General features: G+C 33.4%; 1 protein-coding gene across 5 annotated transcripts in view; it reads left to right on the top strand.

Annotated features, from left to right (window-relative positions):
* PHF20L1 (PHD finger protein 20 like 1) overlaps positions 1–20,961 on the top strand; it is a 72,315-nt gene that overhangs the window by 22,592 nt on the left and 28,762 nt on the right. For 4 of the 5 annotated variants that reach the window (XM_008061954.2, XM_021714409.1, XM_021714410.1 and 1 more), the window contains 6 exons: positions 3,321–3,534; positions 4,114–4,239; positions 9,775–9,857; positions 13,368–13,620; positions 15,592–15,780; positions 16,042–16,245. In XM_008061954.2, coding sequence (XP_008060145.1) covers positions 3,321–3,534; positions 4,114–4,239; positions 9,775–9,857; positions 13,368–13,620; positions 15,592–15,780; positions 16,042–16,245 — 1,069 coding nt within the window. Of the gene's footprint in view, positions 1–3,320; positions 3,535–4,110; positions 4,240–9,774; positions 9,858–13,367; positions 13,621–15,591; positions 15,781–16,041; positions 16,246–20,961 lie in introns of all 5 variants that reach the window. The other variant, XM_008061952.2, reaches the window with a different exon arrangement.

The raw sequence follows: 20,961 nt of genomic DNA on the forward strand, positions 1-20,961 counted from the left end.
TTTTTTTTTTGAGTTGGAGTTTCACTCTGATGCCTAGGCTGGAGTGCAGTGGCACACTAATGGCCACCCCAGCATCGACCTGCTGGGCTCCAGCTATCCTTCCAAGTAGCTGGAACTACAGGTGTGCACTACAACTCAATAACCAATAATTTTTTTTTTATCGTAGAGGCGAGGTCTTGCCAAGTTGCTCAGGCTGGTCTTGAACTCACGGGCTCAGGCCATCCATTTGCCTCCGCCTCTCAAAGTGCTGGGATTACAGGCTGAGCCACTGAGCTCGGCTTTATTGTTTCTTCTGATTTCCAACCTAATAAGAGCTGAGGTGAGAGATTGAGCCGTTATATTTTGAATTTGAAGTTTTGTAACAGGGGAAGTACTTGCTTTTTCTCTCCTTTTTTCTTCCTGAGCATATGCTGACACAAAATTTACATTATAACTCACTAGTGTTAAAGGTTGTCTCCTGAGGTCCTTTACTATTTACTAAACATTTTTTTGTGTACATTGTTTTATTGGATTATTATAGCAAATCCTTTGACATGGTATGTCTGATGTTTCTATTCACAGTTGAGGAATTCAGAACATAGAGAATTGCACGACTGACTTAAAACTTTACTCAGCCATTCTGGATATAGTGATTCCTTGAACCTAGATCATCGATTTCAGTGTCCTTTTTGATGCGCTATTCTGTTATGTTATCTACAGAGAACTTGGAAATATATCATTATTAGTTGTTATTCATGGAAGGGTCACCCTTAGAGTTATTTTTGACAGTTTAAGTTTCCTGTAGAACAGGAGTCCTTAGCCCACAGGCCATGGACCCATACTGGCCTGTGGCCTGTTAGGAAATCAGCTGCACAACAGGAGGTGAGCAGTAGGCAGGTGGAAGGAGAGAGGCTTCATCTGTATTTACAACTGCTCCCTATCACTCGCATTATGAGCTGAGTGTCGCTTGCTGTCAGATCAGTGGTAGCACTAGATTCTCATATATTACAGTGTAATAATAATAGAAATAAAGTGCACAATACATACAATGCACTTGAAACATCCTGAAACTACCCCCCCTTTCTGGTCTGTGGAAAAAATGTCTTTCACACAACAGGTCCCAGATGCCAAAAAGATTGGGGGCTGCTGCCATAAATTCAGTGTTTGACATCAGAGTAGGATGACTGTAGTTAACAAAAATGTATTATACTTGGGTGATGGACACTCTAAATACACTGACCTGATCACTATGAATTATGTACATATAGCCAGATTTCACAAGAACCTCATAAATATGTACATATAAAAAGATACAAGAGCAAACACAAAATTTTAAAAAACATAAAAATACAAAAGCAAAATAATGAGAAAATTCTTTAATCACATACCTGCTGTGGTTCCCATGCAAGTCATATGATTAGGAAGCATTTTTAAAAAATATCTAACTTAAAATGTGAGAGGTACAATAAGACTTTCTAGATTTGTCTTGGAGGTAGAATACAACTGGAGGTGGAAATTACCTCTGATGTTTTCCAGAATTTAACAACTGAAAACTTTTCCCACAGTGTGGAACCCAGAATTAAATGCCCTACTCTTAATAATTTGGCAAACATATGATCTCTGCTGCATGGAGCACTTTCCGTTGCTTGTGTGGTTGTACTTAAACCCTTGTTTCTCTTTCCTTTTTGTTGATTTCTCTGCCTGCCTCCACCCATTGGTAGGGCTTTCTTTTCTTACCACATAAATGTTAGTCCCGAGGCTCCACTTAGCCATACTGGTTTTCACTATCCACATTGCTCCTTGAACCTTCCATCACTCTCCCCCATTCCTGTACACTTTGACTTCCATGCCTTTGCTTAATGCTTTTCTTTTTGCTTGGAGTGACCTTTTCCAAGCAAGTTCCTGCGACCTTCAGAGTTCAGCTCCTGTCATTTTCCCTGAAGCCATCCACTGGTCTGTCTTCAGTCAAAATCAATCTTTTCTGTCCTCTCATAGTATTTTGTTTATCTCTCTTGTATCTCCTGTCACATTATCTTAAAGACAGTTTTATTTACCTGTGAATCCTCATGAGGAGGACCAGTCTGTTATCAGTTGTCTTTTGACTGTTTAGCTTGGGTCCTGGCATATACAGCACTCATTAGAAAATTGGTGACTGAATTTGTTAAGTGCAATCAACATGATGTTTTTAGTTAATTTAAATCAGGAAGGAGAGCTTTAGAATACAGATTTTGTTTGTTTTTTTAATGGCTTACTCATATATTTTCAAGGCCGAACAGCCATCAGACTACATTTCTTAAATTTGTTAACCTATTTCGCTTTTACTTGTTAATGTCACCTGTGAATTTATTTCGTATTATTAAATTGTGTTTAGTTGCTGAGACTAGGGATTTAATGTATGGTGCATATTGAAAGAATCTAAATTGGTGGTCTTTTTGATGGAGCTTAGTGCCCTCAGTGAAATATTAACTTTGTAGAGAAATTACGAATATTTCTTTTATAAACCTTTCTGATTATGAAATTTAAAATGTTACGACCACCACTTTACACTTCTTTACACCTTTCCTTATTTTTTACGGTAAGCATTTTTTAGTAAATGGTAAAATTTGTTTAGCAGTAAACTTAAAAGACACGAGAAAAATAAATATTCAAATCTTAGAAGAACAGTAATAATCACAGATTTAGTAGGTTATATAGGGAGAAAAAATAATCTGGACTGTGTACTTTAACTTGGTCAGGTCAATGTAGTTCTTTTTTTCTTCAGTAATATTAAGCTGTTGTGATAAATTGCTATACAAACTTTTAAAACTTTAGATAATAATAAAATCATGCCTGCCTTGATTTCTATGGAATCAATAATAATTTGAATGATACATTTGTCATAATCAGTAATTTGGCTGGTGAAAATACAGTTGTTTTTACTCTTTTTAGAATTGCAGTATAACATTTTTATCTTTTTTTTTGTTTTCCTTTGTATTATGGAAAAGAAACTTAATTTATTAATTAAGCCCTAAAAATACTAAAGTGGAATGTCTTGTAGTAGTCTGTATCTATGCTAGGTTTCCTATTGTTTTAGATTTTGCTCCTGTGAAAGCATATCAAAGGAATACTTGTTATTGAAATTTTTCCTATTCTGTGAAAGTTTATACAATCTAAACTATTAGATTATTAAATCTGACAATCTACCATGTTGTTGATCTATCATGTAAATATAGTTATCTCAGTACTTATGTTTATGTGCACGTATGTGAAAGTAACTTTGAAAATGTTATTTGTGATTCATTCATGCAATTACATTGTAATTAATTTTTAATACTTAGTATGTTTTTGTTTTTCCTTTGGAGGATTGGATAGCTTTAGTCAAAGCAGCTGCTGCAGCTGCTGCCAAGAATAAAACAGGGAGTAAACCTCGAACCAGCGCTAACAGCAATAAAGATAAAGAGAAAGATGAAAGAAAATGGTTTAAAGTACCTTCAAAGAAGGAAGAAACGTCAACTTGTATAGCCACTCCAGAAGTCGAGAAGAAGGAAGATCTGCCTACATCTAGTGAAACATTTGGTACAAAATACATTCCTATGTTCATTCCTTATGACACTGGTAGCTCATGTAGTGAGTAAGTCAAATTTCTTGGCTCCCTGTGCTTTTGAATATATAATCAAATTATTAGGCTTTTTCCACTAGAGTGATACGATGACTAACTTTTTTAGCTCTTAGAGATAGTTCTTAAAATCAAGTCTAGAATGGATACTTGGTGGATGTTCTCAATATTCTTGAATAGGGTTGAGTTGAAATTTTGATTTGTAACTTCTTGGTAGCAGGTTTTTGTTTGAGTTTTTTGTTTTGTTTTGTGTTTTTTTTCTTCATACTTTTAAATGCTCTGCATATATTTCAGTATGTAATATGGAAAAAGCAGTAAATCATTGTCTTCCTGCATTTTTCCTTAAAGAATAGCTGTGTAGTAGTCTTTTATTTCTAATATATGTCTGGAGGGATTTGGGTTTTTTAAAGTTATTTTATTATACACTGTTAAAAAATGAATGTGCAAAGCATTTTTATTATTTTGCTTTTTTTAAAAAAATCTTGTGTTTAGTTTTGGATTCTAGATAAACTCTCATATATGTGTTCTATTAAAAGTAGGACTTCATGTAGAGAACGTTCCAAAGATGGTCTTTCCACAGCCAGAGAGCGCATTATCAAACAAGAGAAAAAATAATCAAGGCAACTCATTTCAGGCAAAGAGAGCTCGACTTAACAAGATTACTGGTAAACTATAATGATTCTTTTTTGGGGGATTGGAGGGTTTTTATTTTAGAGTAGTTTGTTTTTAATAAAGTAAATGCATCTTTTGATTCAGTGTCATGAACTGGTTAATAAGAAAGTTACTTTCTGGTTCTTCAAGGTCAATGTCTTTCAACACTGTGTGCTTTTTCTGTGTTAAAATGTGAAAAATACCACATATCTTCTACCTACCTCACAGGGATGTTGTGAGGATTGATAAGGTCAAATGCTGCAAAATTCAGTAGTTTTTGAATCATCATGGTAATAGGAGTAGTTTATATAAGAATTGATTATCTTTTGTCAACTTACGGTGACATAATTTCTGAGGTTCTAAATATTTTTACATGAACATTCTTACACTTGATCAGGCATACTTAAGAATGGTACCATATGTGGTTGGAAAGATAAATATCTGACTTAAAGTGACTTCTTTAATCTGTTGATTCTTAATGTAAGAATATTTCTATATGTTTTTGTTTTAATTTCCACCCTTATCTTTCGGTTGGCCTCTAGAATCTGGCTTATTTCCATGTACTTTCTTGTAATTTAGGAAATAGCAGTGCTAAGATGTGGAAAACACTGATAATTCTAGCCTGGTTAATGTTTATAGAAAAAGGGATTGAAGTATTAGAATAGGGGCCAGGCATACTAGGCCCTATCACTCCCAATGTCTATTCAGCCTAGTGATTCTAGTCTTTAAAAGAAATTATGAACGTATTTTATTTTTATGAGTGTGTGTTAAAAGGGGATCTTTAAATACCTCAATGATTCAGTCATACATTCTTATTGTAGAGGCAAAATGGGTTTTGGTGCCTTTGATCTAATAAAACTGTATAAACCTTTGTTGACATTCATTTAAATAATTTGAAGAAGCTTGGTGCCATTGTCAGATCTAGGAATAAATGTAAAGTTAAACATTTTGACCATTTTCCAAAGTGAGTAAGCCCATTGAAAGATGATTCTGGAGCTGAAGGTTCTTTAGAACCACTAGTTTTTTTTTTTAATGGTGTTTATCTAAGGTATTATAATTGGTTTCAGTTGATGAGAACAGTCTATTTTTCATTTGTTTATATTATTTTCCTGCCTTTCTCTGATAAAGAATATATCTGGGCCCAGGACAGAAAATATTTCAAATCTGTTTTCCTGTTACACCTTTTCCTTAGAAACATTAACTTTGGAAAAACCAAAATTCTCTAAGTGACTGTTCTGATTCCAATTTGAGACTTCAGTTTTGCCTTAAAATATGGAACCCAGTATTATATGCTGGGCAAAAGTGGAATAGTTTTCTAACTCTGTTATACAAAGATTGAAACAGCACTATTTGAGAAGTCGAGATCAAAGAAGATGGAGGTGACTGATATGATGTGATCGCCAGCTTCCCAGCGTCATGCTTTTTCCTTCAATCTGGATAACCTGCTTTTAATGTCAATCAGTATACTTTTACATAACTCTTACTGAAAGGTTCAAGCTCAACATATAAAGAAGTTAAAACAAAACAGCTGAGCCTACCATGATGCCTTGTCTCTCCGTGGCCTTGAAAAGACAGTAGTGGGGAAAACAGAACCATTTTACCATGTGCCTCAAGTTGTAATTCTGGTTGCTTAGAAACACCCTGTGCCTTGTGGGGGGACTTTCTCTTCACTTTTCTTTGGGAATCGCAAATGAGTAAGTGGTAGTTTGGCAGCAACTGCAAAGTGTAATATTTTATGAATGTGAAACCATTATGATCTTTTTATTTACTCAGAAGATTTAAGTGTGTGATCATCTTTGTAATAGTTCATCTTTCTGCACCTGTTTCTGATTTCATGTTACAATGATATCAAACAGAAAGACAGTAAAGATTGTAAGATTGTCTGGTGGTTGAAACTGAGGCTTGTCTCTGTATAGTACATTTCATTTGTAGTTTAGAAAAAAGAAATGAGAACTAATATAAAATAGCAATTTTTTATGGAATTGCGGTATATTTTAAATTTATCAAGCTTATCTGTATGTGTCTTTTTATCTTTCTGCTACTGAGAGGAATGGGACGGGTCATGGCAACCTGCTCTGATATATTTCCCTCTACTCCATTTTATTATTTTAAAAATAGTTCTAGCTGAAATAAGTAGACAGGCCACTAGATAGTTTTAATTCATGTATTTATCATTCTTTCTATTCTCTATCCCACATACATACATACCCTACAGTGATTCTAAACATAGAGAATGAAATAAGGGTGGCTTTTTTCAGTTTCTAAATAGACATTGAAAATGTTGCAGTGTGTGTGTGTGTATAGATAAATATTCTTCCATGGTCTTATTTTTCATTATGTACCGTACCTTATTTATAGTATCATATGCTTTATGCACACTGACTTAAACAATTTTACACAGAAAATCAGGAGTCTGTATTTTTGTAACAAAGTTGCAGGCAAACATGTTGAATAGATTTAAAAATACAGATTGTCAAGGCATAAAAGAGGAAACATAAGCACTTGGTGCATGTTCTGTTTCTGATGATTTCTAGGAGTTCCTGGAAGTTCAACCTGCTTAGATGTGTTTGTGAAACTTAAGGAATTTTTTAAACTTAAAAAATTCTGACGTTTGAATTGATTAGTAATGTTATTGATGATAATATCAAGAATGTTATTGATGATAATATCAAGAATGTTTGATTCTTGGTTCCAGCAAGGATTGTGGCGTGAAATGCCTGAAGGAAAAGGAGACCAAAACTTTCACCACTTGGCTCTTCCTTTGCTCCCTTTGTCATTGCCAGTAGCTCCAGCCTCTGTTTACTCCTCTTGGCAGGAAGAGACCAACTGTAAATTTTTATAGCTCAAGTAGAATATTGTGAAGTTGTGACTTTGTTTGCTGGTGGGATTCATGAATAATTTATATTCTCCTACATAATACTTAAATAATTTCTTGAAGTTGCATAATACCTTGTTATAGGATAATTTTATACTTGAGATCAATTACTCTAGAAGAGCGCTTGTTGCTAATCTATTGGTAATTAATAAGTAGTTTCCGTTAAGTAAAATTAATTTCATTTGTGTCTGTTTTCTTCCAATTATTCTCATTTTCTGTGGCTATTGCATTTCTTACTAGAATATTAGCAGGTCAAGATAACAGATTTTGGACTGCCTCTTAAGATAAAAGTAGTCAGAGTCATCTCTTCACAAAGTTGTTTTATTATTTATTCCCCTTTTTTTGTTTATATTTGATAATTCTTTTTGTGAGTTGGTGTGCATGTGTATAAGCTCGGTGGCTCAGTCTGTAATCCCGCGCCTTTGGGAGGCTGAGGTGAGTGGATTGCTTGAGCCCGCGGGTTCGAGGCCCGCCTGGGCAACTTGGCGAGACCTCATCTCTACAATAAATCAGAATTAGCCGGGCTTGGTAGCACGCGCCTGTAGTTCCAGCTACTCGGAAGGCTGAGGTGGAAGGATCGCCGGAGCCCAGCAGGTCGAGGCTGCGGTGGCCGGGAGTGGCCACTGCACTCCAGTCTGGGCGACAGAGTGAGACACCAACTAAAAAAAAACAAAAAAAAACAAAAAACCACATAAAAAAAACTTTATTGATCATTCTTGGTCTTTTGAATCCTCTAGTGTTGTATTTTCTGATCTAACTTTAAGTAGTTTTTCTTAAATGCTTCATTACTTTTTAGGAACACATTACATGATTTTATTTTTCTTTCCCAAATTATTAAACGAGAATGACTTTTAATTCATTGGGTCTATAATATCCTAATGTAAATTCACAGGTATTGAATGCATTATTTTATTTCTTTTAAAACTTGTGGTACCTTTCAGTTTGTTTGTGATCTATTGATTGGTATTTAAAAGTATTTAACCACCTATGTGAAAGGAAACACAAAAACATATAATCATGGTAATGTATTGAATAGCAAATATGCTTTTTGAATAGCTTTAGGAATAGAACCTCTACTCAGTTACCTGCAAAGGAAGAACTGGATTTCTGAATTATTTCTATTTCAGTAGTTATTTGATTCTCAAAAAAACTAGCTGCAAAAAAAAAGTCTAGTGAATATGTTTTTAAATGTTAAAGAAATAGTTCATATTACACCTTTTCAGCCATGTAAAATATGTTCAGAATATAATTAGGATTAAATTTATGGTTTAACACTTTTTGTAAAATTGCTTATATACTCCTGATATGGCATGAGGCTGGAACAAACTGTAGATTTTTTTTTAAAAATCTCAAACTGGGTCAAATACCAGTTTTAATACCAATCATTGATATATTAAGTCATGTTTTACACTCATGAATTGCTAGATATTCAACTGTCCAACAAAGGAAATTTACCTTTTGCCTAATTTAATATTTTGTTCAGGTTCTACTTGGAGAATATAATTTTAATATGTGAATTCTTACCTAGGTCGTTTAGAGTAGCTATCTGAGAAGTCAAGACATGTTGCTTCGTGGGTAGGTTTCCATTATATGGCATTTGGGGGAAACTTTTTCCTTCTATTAAATGTGCTACAGATAGCTAGCTTCAAATGTCAGTGGTATAATAGCTATAGTAAGGTTACTATTATATTGCTGGTTTTTAAACATACTTCCTTTAAAGCAAAGATTTGTGTGACCAATTTTGAAATGACACAAAAATACTTTTTGATGACCTTTTATGAGCAGAGTGGTCATAAACAAAAACAATACTTGTTATTGTACAAGGATTATAAAATGGACTTTATTGAAGGTACCGGACGGGCTTAGCAATAAATTTTAACCAAGGAAATACCTATAACTTATTAATCAAAGCAGGGTCTTAATGTTTTGTGAAATTAATTATATATTTCAGATAAAATAGTCTTTTAAAGTTGGGAATTAGTGATATACATTGGTGAAAACAAACTTTTGAGTTATTTTGTCCTATATTTATAGAATGAAGCAATTATGTTAAGTTCAGATGTCCTGGAAAGGACCCACACTTTTTTTTCCTTAACATGAAGTCAGTATTTTTGGAACTTTTGTGAGATGATAAAGTACAGCTGGGCAAAGAGATTAAACATATAAAGCTAAGTTAAAAAGATCTGATTGAAATTGCAGATTGGGAGTGGGTTTTTTTTTTTAGCTAATAATACAACAAAAATTTTTTTATATTCTTGATGTCTGCTAGGGCTTATTGTATCTTAATATTAATTCTATATTTTATTTCAGTTGTATAGACAAAGCTTGTATCATAAGCTCTAACAATCTAAGCAGTGTTAATCTGGATATTAAGACATAGAATTTTAACTTTTTATAGAATAAATATGTGTATGTACGTATATGTGTTTAATGATTTCATTGAGTGATGTTTTAAAAATCCCATGCAACTATGTAAACAACTTTCAAGTTCTATTCCAGCCCCTTGACTTAACTGTTAAGGGCATTTGTATTTTTGTAAAGTAAATATTTGTGAATATTTCTTTCCTATATATTAAAAAGTGTGGAACATTTCAACTGCTAAGATTTTGAAGTTAATTCGGGTGAAAATCAGTATTTTTTTCTAATAAGCAATTTCTGTACAATTTTTCTCAAGGTTTGTTGGCATCCAAAGCTGTTGGGGTGGATGGTGCTGAAAAAAAGGAAGACTACAATGAAACAGCTCCAATGCTGGAGCAGGTATGAAATGGTAGCATTTGATTTTTTTCAAGGTTCCCACTGGAGTGATGACGGAGCTCTAGTATCCACGTAATTGAAATTTTCCTTTTGATCAATTATGGGAATAGGAAGCTAATAAATTGATGATATATTTTTAACTCTGCCATCTCCAAGGTATGCAGATGAACTACAGACTTCATTAGTGTTTGTTTTTAATAGACTGGCATTAAAGCCTTTGTCTCCAAAATGTGAAGGCCTGGAGACAGGCAACCCAGGGTATAAGCTTCCAGCTGGATCACCTTTAACTAGCTTACAAAAAGACCCTTCCACAAATACTTTTTATTTGTGAGTTAAGACAGGGTTTTTTTGACATCTAATAAAGCTTCTTTTGTAAGAAGTTTCTTTTATATTGTAACAGTTGGTGTTTAGACTATGTGTTTTATGACTTGATCAATGAGCCATACATTTTTGCTAGGATGTATATTTTAATAACTACAAAAAAAAAGAGAATTTTAAAAAACTATTAAGGGTCTGTCTTTAAACCACCTAATAGAGGAACTTGAATGTGAAGGTTGCAGTTGCTAGATTTTGCCTTGGCTACCTTCAGATTCCCACATACCTGTATATACTGGACTGTGCATGCTTTTACATTCTCTAAGGGCTTAACTTCTTAGGCACTGTAAGACTATAAGAACACAGTAATAGCCATAACTGGATTTCCTTGGTTCTCCTGTTTTAAAATCTGAGCCTTAATGTAGTTTTAATATATCCTTTTTGTATTATTTTAATTTTCTTTATTAGTAGCCTAATAAAGAAGACTTTTAAACGAGTATCTTTTGCTCTTCTCTAGATGCGTTTTTAAAGATAGCCCAAATTTAATTGATATTGTATTGAGTTTTTCAGGGTTACTTAGGCCTGATTAGATAACAGTGCGTTGTTTTGCCTCCATTAATGTTGTATTAAATCAATGGTCTTTTAAATTGATTACTATGTCTTTGAATCATACCTTCTGATATTCTGTGATCATCAAACGGTTAAGTCTTTGCCGTTATTGTCAGTATATCAACCAAATTTTAAATGAATTTTTTTACTGTGTATTACTATATTCAGCATCCCAGATATAACAATATTTTGTATTTCCACCAATGTTTATGGTATTCTGAGAATGCGATAAATCAGGGACTTGGATAATAAAATGTTACTGGAAAATTCATTACAATGTCAATCTTTCTTTATGCACAATCCTGCTGAGGTGAATGTGATTGTGAAAAGCGCTTATTATATGTGAAAGTTAGTATAGAGGGCAGTACCTATTTTGGAGAGAACTGCAGAAAACAACATTTTGCATTTAAAAGAAAGAAAGGAAAATTGTGTAACTCGGCTGTTTCTATTTTCATAATTAAAAAATTTTTTAGAGTCCTTGCCAGTTTTGTAACAAAGAGACCAATAATCATTAATGAAAACTTTGTAAATTATTTTAGGTTTTAAGGAACATCATGCCGTTCCCTTACTTTTGTCATCCAGGTTGATTTCAATGTGAAAATGTTTTGTAACAAAACTCTTAATTTATATCTTACATGTTAGCTTGCTTCAAAGTTAAAAAGCCGAGTTATAAAGCTCTCAATTACATCTCAAGTGGTATCAGCAATAGACCTAAAGAAGAGGTATTGATTGTCACTAACCTCTGTTTTCTAATGAGTTAAAGTAATGTCACTCATGACATAGATTGGTAATAGGCCTATAGCCAAAACTTACTGTGCTAATGATTCATTTTATTTACATATTTAAAAAAAATTAAACTCTGTGGTCTTGAACCCCAATTCTCAGCTTATTAATTATAGATTATTTAATTGTATTAGGGATATGTCATGTTATATTTACTTTTGGATAAAACTTGCATTAGATGCATAATAATTCAGTAAACTTTTAAAAATGTTAATTTGTCCTTGTTTAGAAGTTAAGCACCTTATCAAGATATTAATTTAAGTTTTTAAATCTTGTTTTATAACTTTGTAACCTGAGAGTAATGGATGCTGTAGTGATGTCTTTCACATATGTGAAGATGAACAATAAAATTGTTTATTTACAAGTAATGGCTCTAATTACTTTTCTGGCAACACCTTATATGTAAGCTTAGAAATACTTTCCATTTATAGAGTACCTTTTCAAATAATCAATCTGCACTTAAACACATTTATAATGAATAAATTTGAGAATAGAAATGCTGACAACTAAGTGAATGGGACACTTGACACCAGGCCTTTATGTGGTATGTCCAACATGCTGTCTGTAGAGCATTCAAAGGTGCCCTACATAGTACCAAATATACACTGTCTTCCCACCAAAATTCGAGTGCCTTGTATTTTAGTGGGAATAGAATTATTATTTATTTGATCCCTAGACAATGATCTTTCATATGCCAGAGACCTGCAGACTGCAGACCTGGTGGTCATCCCTCACAAAAGACGTAGAAGTAAAATGGTTTCTTGGGGACAAGCATGTTGTTTACAGTGCTAGCAATTTGACTCTGTATAAGGCCTATTTTTAAGAAATGTGTATTATATATTTTGCTCTAAGATAAGTATATCAGAAAGAGATAGGTACAGGCTTTCTAGCGCCATAGATTGCAAAAGCATCCAATGTGGCTATTTTCTGTTGTCTTTGTAAGTGGGCATATTCACACGTTATTAACATATGTAGGAAATTTTACTGCCAAATGAGTAAAAATATTATTTATGAAAGAACTGACAAGGTTCTAATTTTTTTTTAAAAGTATCAGTTGGCAGGAAGAAGGTAAAAGCTCTCATCTAAGAATGCGACGTATTTTGTTTTTTAAATCCAATGTTTTTAACTTACACTTTATATCTTTGGTTTTTTTTGTTGCTTGTTTTGTATTGTTTTTTAGTCTTTTAACTCTATATGCTGGTGGCTCTGATTTCATGATGCATTACATTTATGAAACTAGCTTTCAGCACTAAAATGAGTTAAAGATAATGTTTTGTTAATTTGGTCATTGTTTTCCTGTTGAGATCTTTCTTTAAAGGGAAACTGTCTACTCACACCTTCACATTCAACTTGATAAAGGCCATTATTTTATAGGAAAACATCTGAAAATGAGAAGCATAAATATATTCCTCTAAGACTCTAAAACATAAAAATGCTGTTTGTTTACCTAATTATTATTAATGTCATTGGCAGTTATGGTTCCTAAAGAGGTATATTTCTGTTTAATACTGAAAATATTTGTCCAGTAAGATAACAATTGTTTTTCTGAGAATATTATGAATAACACATTTAAAAAACAAAAAGCAAATTTAGACTGAAAGTTGACAGCATCCCTTTAAAGACAGCCTATTCAGCTTTTAGTTAATAATTTGTGGGGTTCTTTTTGGTTTTTCATTTGTATTAGAAATGTTATATGTTGCTTAACAATGTTTTTGGATACTAAAGTTGCTTAACAATCAAAATAGAATACAAGAACAAAAATGAAGAAACCAAAATAAAAATATCAATTTTTTATTATTTATTCAGGCGATTTCACCTAAACCTCAAAGTCAGAAAAAAAATGAAGCTGACATTAGCAGTTCTGCCAACACTCAGAAACCTGCACTGTTATCCTCAACTTTGTCTTCAGGGAAGGCTCGCAGCAAGAAATGCAAACATGAATCTGGAGATTCTTCTGGGTGTATAAAACCCCCTAAATCACCACTTTCCCCAGAGTTAATACAAGTCGAGGATTTGACGCTTGTATCTCAGCTTTCTTCTTCAGTGATAAATAAAACTAGTGAGCACAGATTTTTGAAAAATAGTTACTTATCCTATAAGATACATTAAAAACAGTTTGATTGTAGTTATATTGTATTTTTATGAAGTTGCTTTTTAAAAACTCGGACTTGAGTGGATATGATAGGGAAGGCTTGAAACTCTTTCAGGGGCAAAAATCATAGACATTTCTCACTGCTTTATTGTTTAGAGACTACTGCTGGTTGAGAAAACTTAAAATTTATAACACAAATTCCACTATAGTGTGACTCTCTTAATCCAAGCACAATGAGAGGCCTGATTCATTACAAAAAATAAGTAAATAAAAAAGATATAAAAAGACCCAAGGAGATATCTTTACTTAACCTTACTTAAGACAAATCCTATAGTGTTTTCACTTGTTTGTAATCCCCCTCTTCAATGCATTTTATTCATTCTTTTTCTAATATTTATGGTGTAGCCCTCAGTTTAATCTTATTAATAAAAGAAGTGTGCTTCTTGGTCATATTTTTAGAGATTTTACTATTTACTACGAATTTTTCAAGAGTAAACTTAGTCTTTTAAAATATAACACAAGATTTGTGTTGACTGACTCATTAGCTTAGTATTCCAAATTAGAGATATGAAAAACTGTTATCTGAAAAGGCACTGGGTACATGATACTTTTCTTTGCTCTTTATGCAACAACTGAAATAGTAACATGATCTGTGAATGAAAATGATACTTTTGCCTATGTGTAATTATTCCATATTATATCTATCTTCAAGAATAATTAAATGTGTTGGCATTGAGAAGACTTTTATCAATCATACATACTGACTTCTTTGCCATTCAGTTGCCATATTTTCTTCTAAACCATATTTTTTGTACTTTGATTAGGTTTTGCTTTTTTGTTGTTTTTAATGGATAGAAAGAATGGGGACATATTTCAATTGTTTTTTCATAAACAATTCATTTTATTATGGCATTTATCATGAAATAATGTCATTGGTAGTCATTGGAATGTCACATAGCAATGATAAACATTTTATTTTGAAACTGTTTCATATCTTGGTATTATCATCATCGTATTATAGCAATTGAACTTTATTCTTTTTTTTTCAGTTACCACTATGTCTTTTTTCATTTTGATTGTTGTAAATTCGCTCTTAAATACCCAAATATCAGCTTCTTTAGATCACTCTTACTTCGTCTTTCTAGATTAACTATATTGCTCTTTGTAATCCTGTCTATTCTAAATAGTAAAACATGTTTATATGCCATGTATAAAGAAGATATCTGAAAGTTAGAAAGGACAGACATCTCCAAATTATGTGTGTTTTATTGTTAGAAGATGCTTAAATTACTCACTAAGTTACTAAAAGACTAAAAACATATGACACAGTCATAATCTTAAAAATCGTCATTATTTACACACAATAAGTATATGAAGTTGTTTGTGTTTAGTTTTTTTTTAATGAATCAGGCCCAGACATATGTTTATAAAACTCCATTTGGGAGGTTGATGATGGAATAAAATTATTTATGTTAATTTTACTTTGGCAAGTGAAGTAAAGCACTAACTCTCTAATGTATGTCACCTATGCCCCTGCCTTTTTTTTCTTAGAGTTTCTAGATTTGTAATGTAGCAAAAGGAATATATATATATTTTTCTTTGTCTTTTGCTGTTAAAAGACTACTTTCCCCAAAGGAAAAAAGGCAATTTACACAACAGTCTGCAATAATCTGTCACTTGGGGGAGCTACTTGAAATTACCATGTTATTTTCTTTTAGTACTAGTAGGTTTTAGATTTTAGAATTTTTGATTAACTCATTCTGTGAATGACGGCACAATTTTTGCCTTTGATTACCTTTGGAATTTGCCAATCCCTGTGGATATCTTATAACAACAACAGAGGGCAGAATATAAATCCTTTTTCCGTTTATCTCCTTAAATATGATAAGATGATCCTGGTATGTATCTGCTTCGTGAACATTGAAGATCTTTTTCTAGGTCCTCCACAGCCTGTGAATCCCCCTAGACCTTTCAAGCATAGTGAGCGGAGAAGAAGATCTCAGCGTTTAGCCACCCTGCCCCTGCCTGATGGTTCTGTAGAAAAGGTTTCTTCTCCCTCTCCAGCCACTGATGGGAAAGTATTCTCCATCAGTTCTCAGAATCAGCAGGAATCTTCAGTACCAGAGGGTAATGTATATTGATTTGCTATAGAACCAAACATACACGAAGATTGAGAAAAAGCTAAGGGATAAAGATTATTAAAGTATTAAGAAATTTCTGCTCTTACATTGTTTAGGGTGATAACTCTTCATTTATTCTGCAAATATTTATTGAGTGCTGCCTCGGTGCAAGGCACTGTTTAACTTATGTAACACTTTAGTCCACTTTGATATTAACTGAGCCATTTTATCTGTGTTAATATTATTTTGCATTCTTTATTTTGTGTAGTGCCTGATGTTGCACATTTGCCACTTGAGAAGCTGGGAACCTGTCTCCCTCTTGACTTAAGTCGTGGTTCAGAGGTTACAGCACCACTAGCCCCAGATTCTTCTTACCATAATGAATGTCCCAGGGCAGAAAAGGAAGACACACAGATGCTTACAAATTCTTCCAAAGCAGTAACTGATGGAAGAGGAGCGTCAACAGCAGCAGGTAAAAAGGCGCATTCTTGCTGTTACTGAGTGTAAACATTTTTAGGTTTAACTACATTATTTTAATTCCTATATAATTCTTTTTCCTAAATACATTTATGTCGCTTTTATGGAAGACAGGGCTTCTCTGTTTTCATGTTTGTGTGTGACCATTTACAGTCACATTCCCCGGATGTGCTTTTTACTTTGTCACTTGCATCTCCCTCCTTCTCCCTGCTTCTGTTTTGTATCCTTCTTTTGACAAAATAAAGATTATTAGCGCTAAATGTAGCCAGAAAATACTTGATAGTATCAATACTTAAACTTAAGGATTTTAATAATCTAATATTTAAGAATCACTGAACTATATGCCTGTATCTTAAATATAATCATATTTTGAAGCAGATTCCTCCAAAGTGAATTTAATTGGTTGTAAAATTCTTTGGCGAGTCCAGTGTATAAAGTTATTCTTGCTTGATACCACATTTTTTGCATGAGTTTGTGATATTTATTGTAACCTGAAAGAATTTGGGGGTATTTTCTCAAGTTGACCTTTAAAATCCAACATATTAATTCACATAATTAATTATTAATGATAATATTGTAATATATAATTATAATAAATATAATTAATTCATATTTTCCTTATATGAGTACATTGTTCTACTTAGAAATTTTATAGAATTATAACCTCATCCAAAGAGTACATATAATACAGCGGCAAATACTAGTTACAAATGCTTTTCCACTAAGTTACTATTTGGAATTAGAGTGGTGAAAAAAATTGAAATTCAGTCAATTCTGAGGTGGAGAGAAGAACATAAAGCAGTTTGTTGATTTACTGCCATCAGGGATAATTGTGTTTCATGGCATCTTCCCTAAAACCACTTTATCGACTTCTTGATTAAGCATAAACCAAAGCTTGCTCTTTTCTGGTGGTGACAAATATTGAGATAAAAGGATTTAGTAACTTAAGAAAAATATTTTTTTATTTATAAAAATTGATGTTATTTTACATGTGATAGTGTTTCTTTATCTTTGTTTTTAATACCCAATTCTGAACATGTGTGATTATGAAGCATTTCTTGTAGTTTCTCAAGTCTGATTCATTGTCTTTAGATGCTTGGTTTTCCTTAAGGTAATTAATTTTTCTTTCTCACTTTCCCACAAGATTTCTGAATTATCATTGACCCATTGAGATGATTTTTCTGATAAAGGCCTTATGCACTTCTTTAACAATCTGGAATCTGTTACTCTACTGAATATATGAAAAATAGATTAAAGCTAGAATGATGTCCTATATCTCTTGGGAAAATTATTTTCAGATATTTATGTTTTCATTAATATTTATATTCTAAATAAATATGAATATTCTAATAATATTTTAATAATAGTAACAAGACTGAAATACAGGCCAATATAAGTAGCTATGTAATAACTAAGAGTGTTATGTTTGCCAGATTATATATCCTAAAAATATCAACATAGTGATTGTACATGGAAATCCTTGACTTAGATGATTTGCTTTTAATGAGAGTATGAACCTAGTTTTTTGTTTTTTGTTTTTTTAATTTCTAGCATATTTGTAGAGATATGGCTGATTAACTTAGAGGGAAGGCACTGAAATTTTTTTTTTTGAAATATTAGCAATAACTATTGGGAAAGCAAAAAGTACAATAAGACCATTTTCTAGGAAAGCAAAAGATAGAGAGGCCTTTAGATTTTATAATATGATGGATTTGTAGGTTTGTTTGTGGAAGAGTGAGACTTATCAGTATATGATGAGCTTAATAGTACAGTGACTGGCAACTTTAATTGCTTACAGCAAGGAAATGCATGGCTTTAAATGTTAATTACTGAAAGTTTATTAGAAGGTTGAACACAGTACTTGAATGTAGGGATATGAAATTCTGATTTGTATCTGTAACCCCTTTTAAATTTTTGTTTTTTGAGAGAAGTAATGGAATTTGGTTCATACTGTAATGGAACACCTTTTGATTAAGACCCATGCTCCTGTATCACTTGCACTGAAATTCTAAGTGGTCTGTGTGCTTTTCTCTCTTAACCTTTTTGTTATCCACCCTCTCTGCACTGTTTTGCAGTATTTGTTTGTTGGTCTTCTGTCTGTTTCCCAAGTTGTCTTACATCTAGAGTTAAAGTGGCAGGTTTTATGTTTTTGTTTCTTTAAAATATATGTGTGTGTGTGTGTGTGTGTGTGTGTGTGTGTGTGTGTGTGTGTGTGTGTGTGTATGTGTGTGTGTATATAATGTGTGGGTATGTATGTTTTGTTGGTTGGCGTCCATATTAATTATCAGTAAATTTTGTTAGTGTTGAATTTTAAGCTGATATAGAAAACATTATTTACCATAACTTGTATCAAAGACAGTCTCTGAGTTATTTTTGTCAAATTGGAAGTCTTGGGACATTTAGAATGATGTGAAATAGTTGAACAGACTTAGGTTTTTACTTTCTTGGGAGGACAAGATAGCTCACACTGCTGAGCTTAGCAGTGGTGCTAAGATTGATGAGATTTGCAAATGATCCAATTATCATATACATCCGTTCTTAATTGTTTTTCCAGTAGAGATAATGAGCTTGCACTAATCTCTCCACATTCTTCTACTGAGATGGATGCCAACATGACTAGACCAGATTAGGTATGCTTACAGCTGTCCACATTACCAAAAGAAGTAGCCAGTACCTCAGTAAAAAGAAACTTTTTACCTTTTGAAAAAGAAACTTTTGATTGAGGTATTCAGATAACTTGTTCCCTTATCAAAATTCTTTAGGGAAACAATGCGTATAGGTATGGAGTCTGCCTTCGGGGAAACTTTAGCTCTCCAAGGGACACAAAGTAATAACGGAAATAGGAACAACACTGCCTGTTCTCACTTACATGTGGGAGCTGAATGGTCATAAGGATGGAAATAATAGATGCTGGGAACACTGAAAGTGGGGAGGTGGGCAAGGGTGTTAGGCATTCAGAGATGACCTGTTGGGTGCAGTGCTCGCTCTCTGGGAAATGAGTCACCCGAAGCCCAGTCCTGCCCATCTGCAGAATGTCCATGTAGCAAACGTGCACTCGTATCCCCTGAATCTCAACTGAAGTTTTAAAGTAAATAAACCCAACTATTTTAATACAAAGTATTTGAAGAAGCATAGAGTGCTGTTGGGTGTAAGGGAAAAAAGACAGCCCTCAGGAGGTCTCAGGTAGGCAGGGAGGTGGCTTCTTGGGTGATCTTCGCTAGGTTGGCAGTTGTACTCTTGAGATCCCCGGAGGGACAGCCCACCTGTCTTTTCTTCTTCTTCCTGTGAAATTCAGGTTTTCATCTGTGTGATGAGATTGTGGTAGATGATGCCTGTGGTCACTTTTGGCTCTAAAATGTTAATATCTTATTATCATTAATTCTGTATCTCATAGAATCTAAGTTTAGTTCAAAGAAAAGATCGTGATACGATAGAATTATTAATTTCCAGCTTAAAATTTTCAGAGTCTTACTATTCTTAGTAACCCCTATGAAGACAAAATTGGAATTGGTAAATTAAATGAATATAATTTTGAAACTTTTAGTTAGTCCTGTGTTAAAAGAAATACCTTAAGTATATCTGTTTTTTTTTTTTTTCAATTTTCAGCACATTAGTACATAAATATCAAGAAACCTCTGTTGTTTTTTTTTTGCAGAGTATTTTATTTCTAGTTCATATGGATAGAAATGTTGCGTTGACATGGACATAAAGACTGTATTTTTATAATGTTAGGATGTTCATTAGCAGCCCACTAAGTTTTAGGGTGGCATTCAATGCAGTTCATTAGACTTTTCTTCAATGTCACTCAAAGTCTTACTTTAGTTTATGAATTAAATGCACATGTCAATAAATAAATAAATGCTGTATAAATTTATCATTATAGTTGTACTGTTTTTAGTGAATCCTCCATAGAGAGTCCATAAATTATATTATGGATTGGTTAATATAATACTTGTTACCACCAGTAGAAAACATGTAGGTCTTGGTGTTAGTCTGAGTTGGTGTGGCAGGAAAGCATGCCATAAACTCCACTTAATCTGACTGTGTCTGGTTTAAAATGATCTTCATTTTATTCCAACATCAGCTTACATTTACTATTTAAAATTCTCTGTTTAAAATTGCTTTTCAGTTTATTTTCCAGTTGTTCAAAACAAAACTACAACTGGAAACTCAAATCTGCCTCCAGTCCCAAAGCAAATGTTCATGGCTCCCTCAGACCTGGGACTTCCATAGAGACTCTCAGGGTGGCCTCATTTTTAGCCAGAAGAATCTATAATATTTTCCATACCAGGAGGGACTTGAGAAATCACTCTGCATCACTAGTTTTTTGTTTTTGTGTGGGGGTTTTTTTTTTAGTCAGATTCTTACTCTGTTGCCCAGGCTAGAGCACAGTGGCATGCTCACAGCCACCGCAGCCTCCACCTGTTGGGCTCAGGTGATCCTTCTGCCTCAGCCTTTCAAATAACTGCAACTATAGTCATGCACCACCACACCCAGCTAAGTTTTTGATTTATTGTAGAGACGAGGTCTCGCCAAGTTGCCCATGCTGGTCTCAAACTCCTGGACTCAGGCAGTTCTCTCACCTCCGCCTCCCAAAGTGCTGGGATTACAGACATGAGCCACTATACCCAGCTGCTAGTTTTTAAGTCATGTACAAGCAGGCATGGTTCAGAGATCTGCCTCTTTAACTTAATCAGAGTAGCTCCTTTTG

The sequence above is a fragment of the Carlito syrichta genome, unplaced genomic scaffold (assembly GCF_000164805.1).
Source record: "Carlito syrichta isolate Samal-C Ts95f unplaced genomic scaffold, Tarsius_syrichta-2.0.1 Scaffold305643, whole genome shotgun sequence".
Taxonomy (NCBI): domain Eukaryota; kingdom Metazoa; phylum Chordata; class Mammalia; order Primates; family Tarsiidae; genus Carlito; species Carlito syrichta.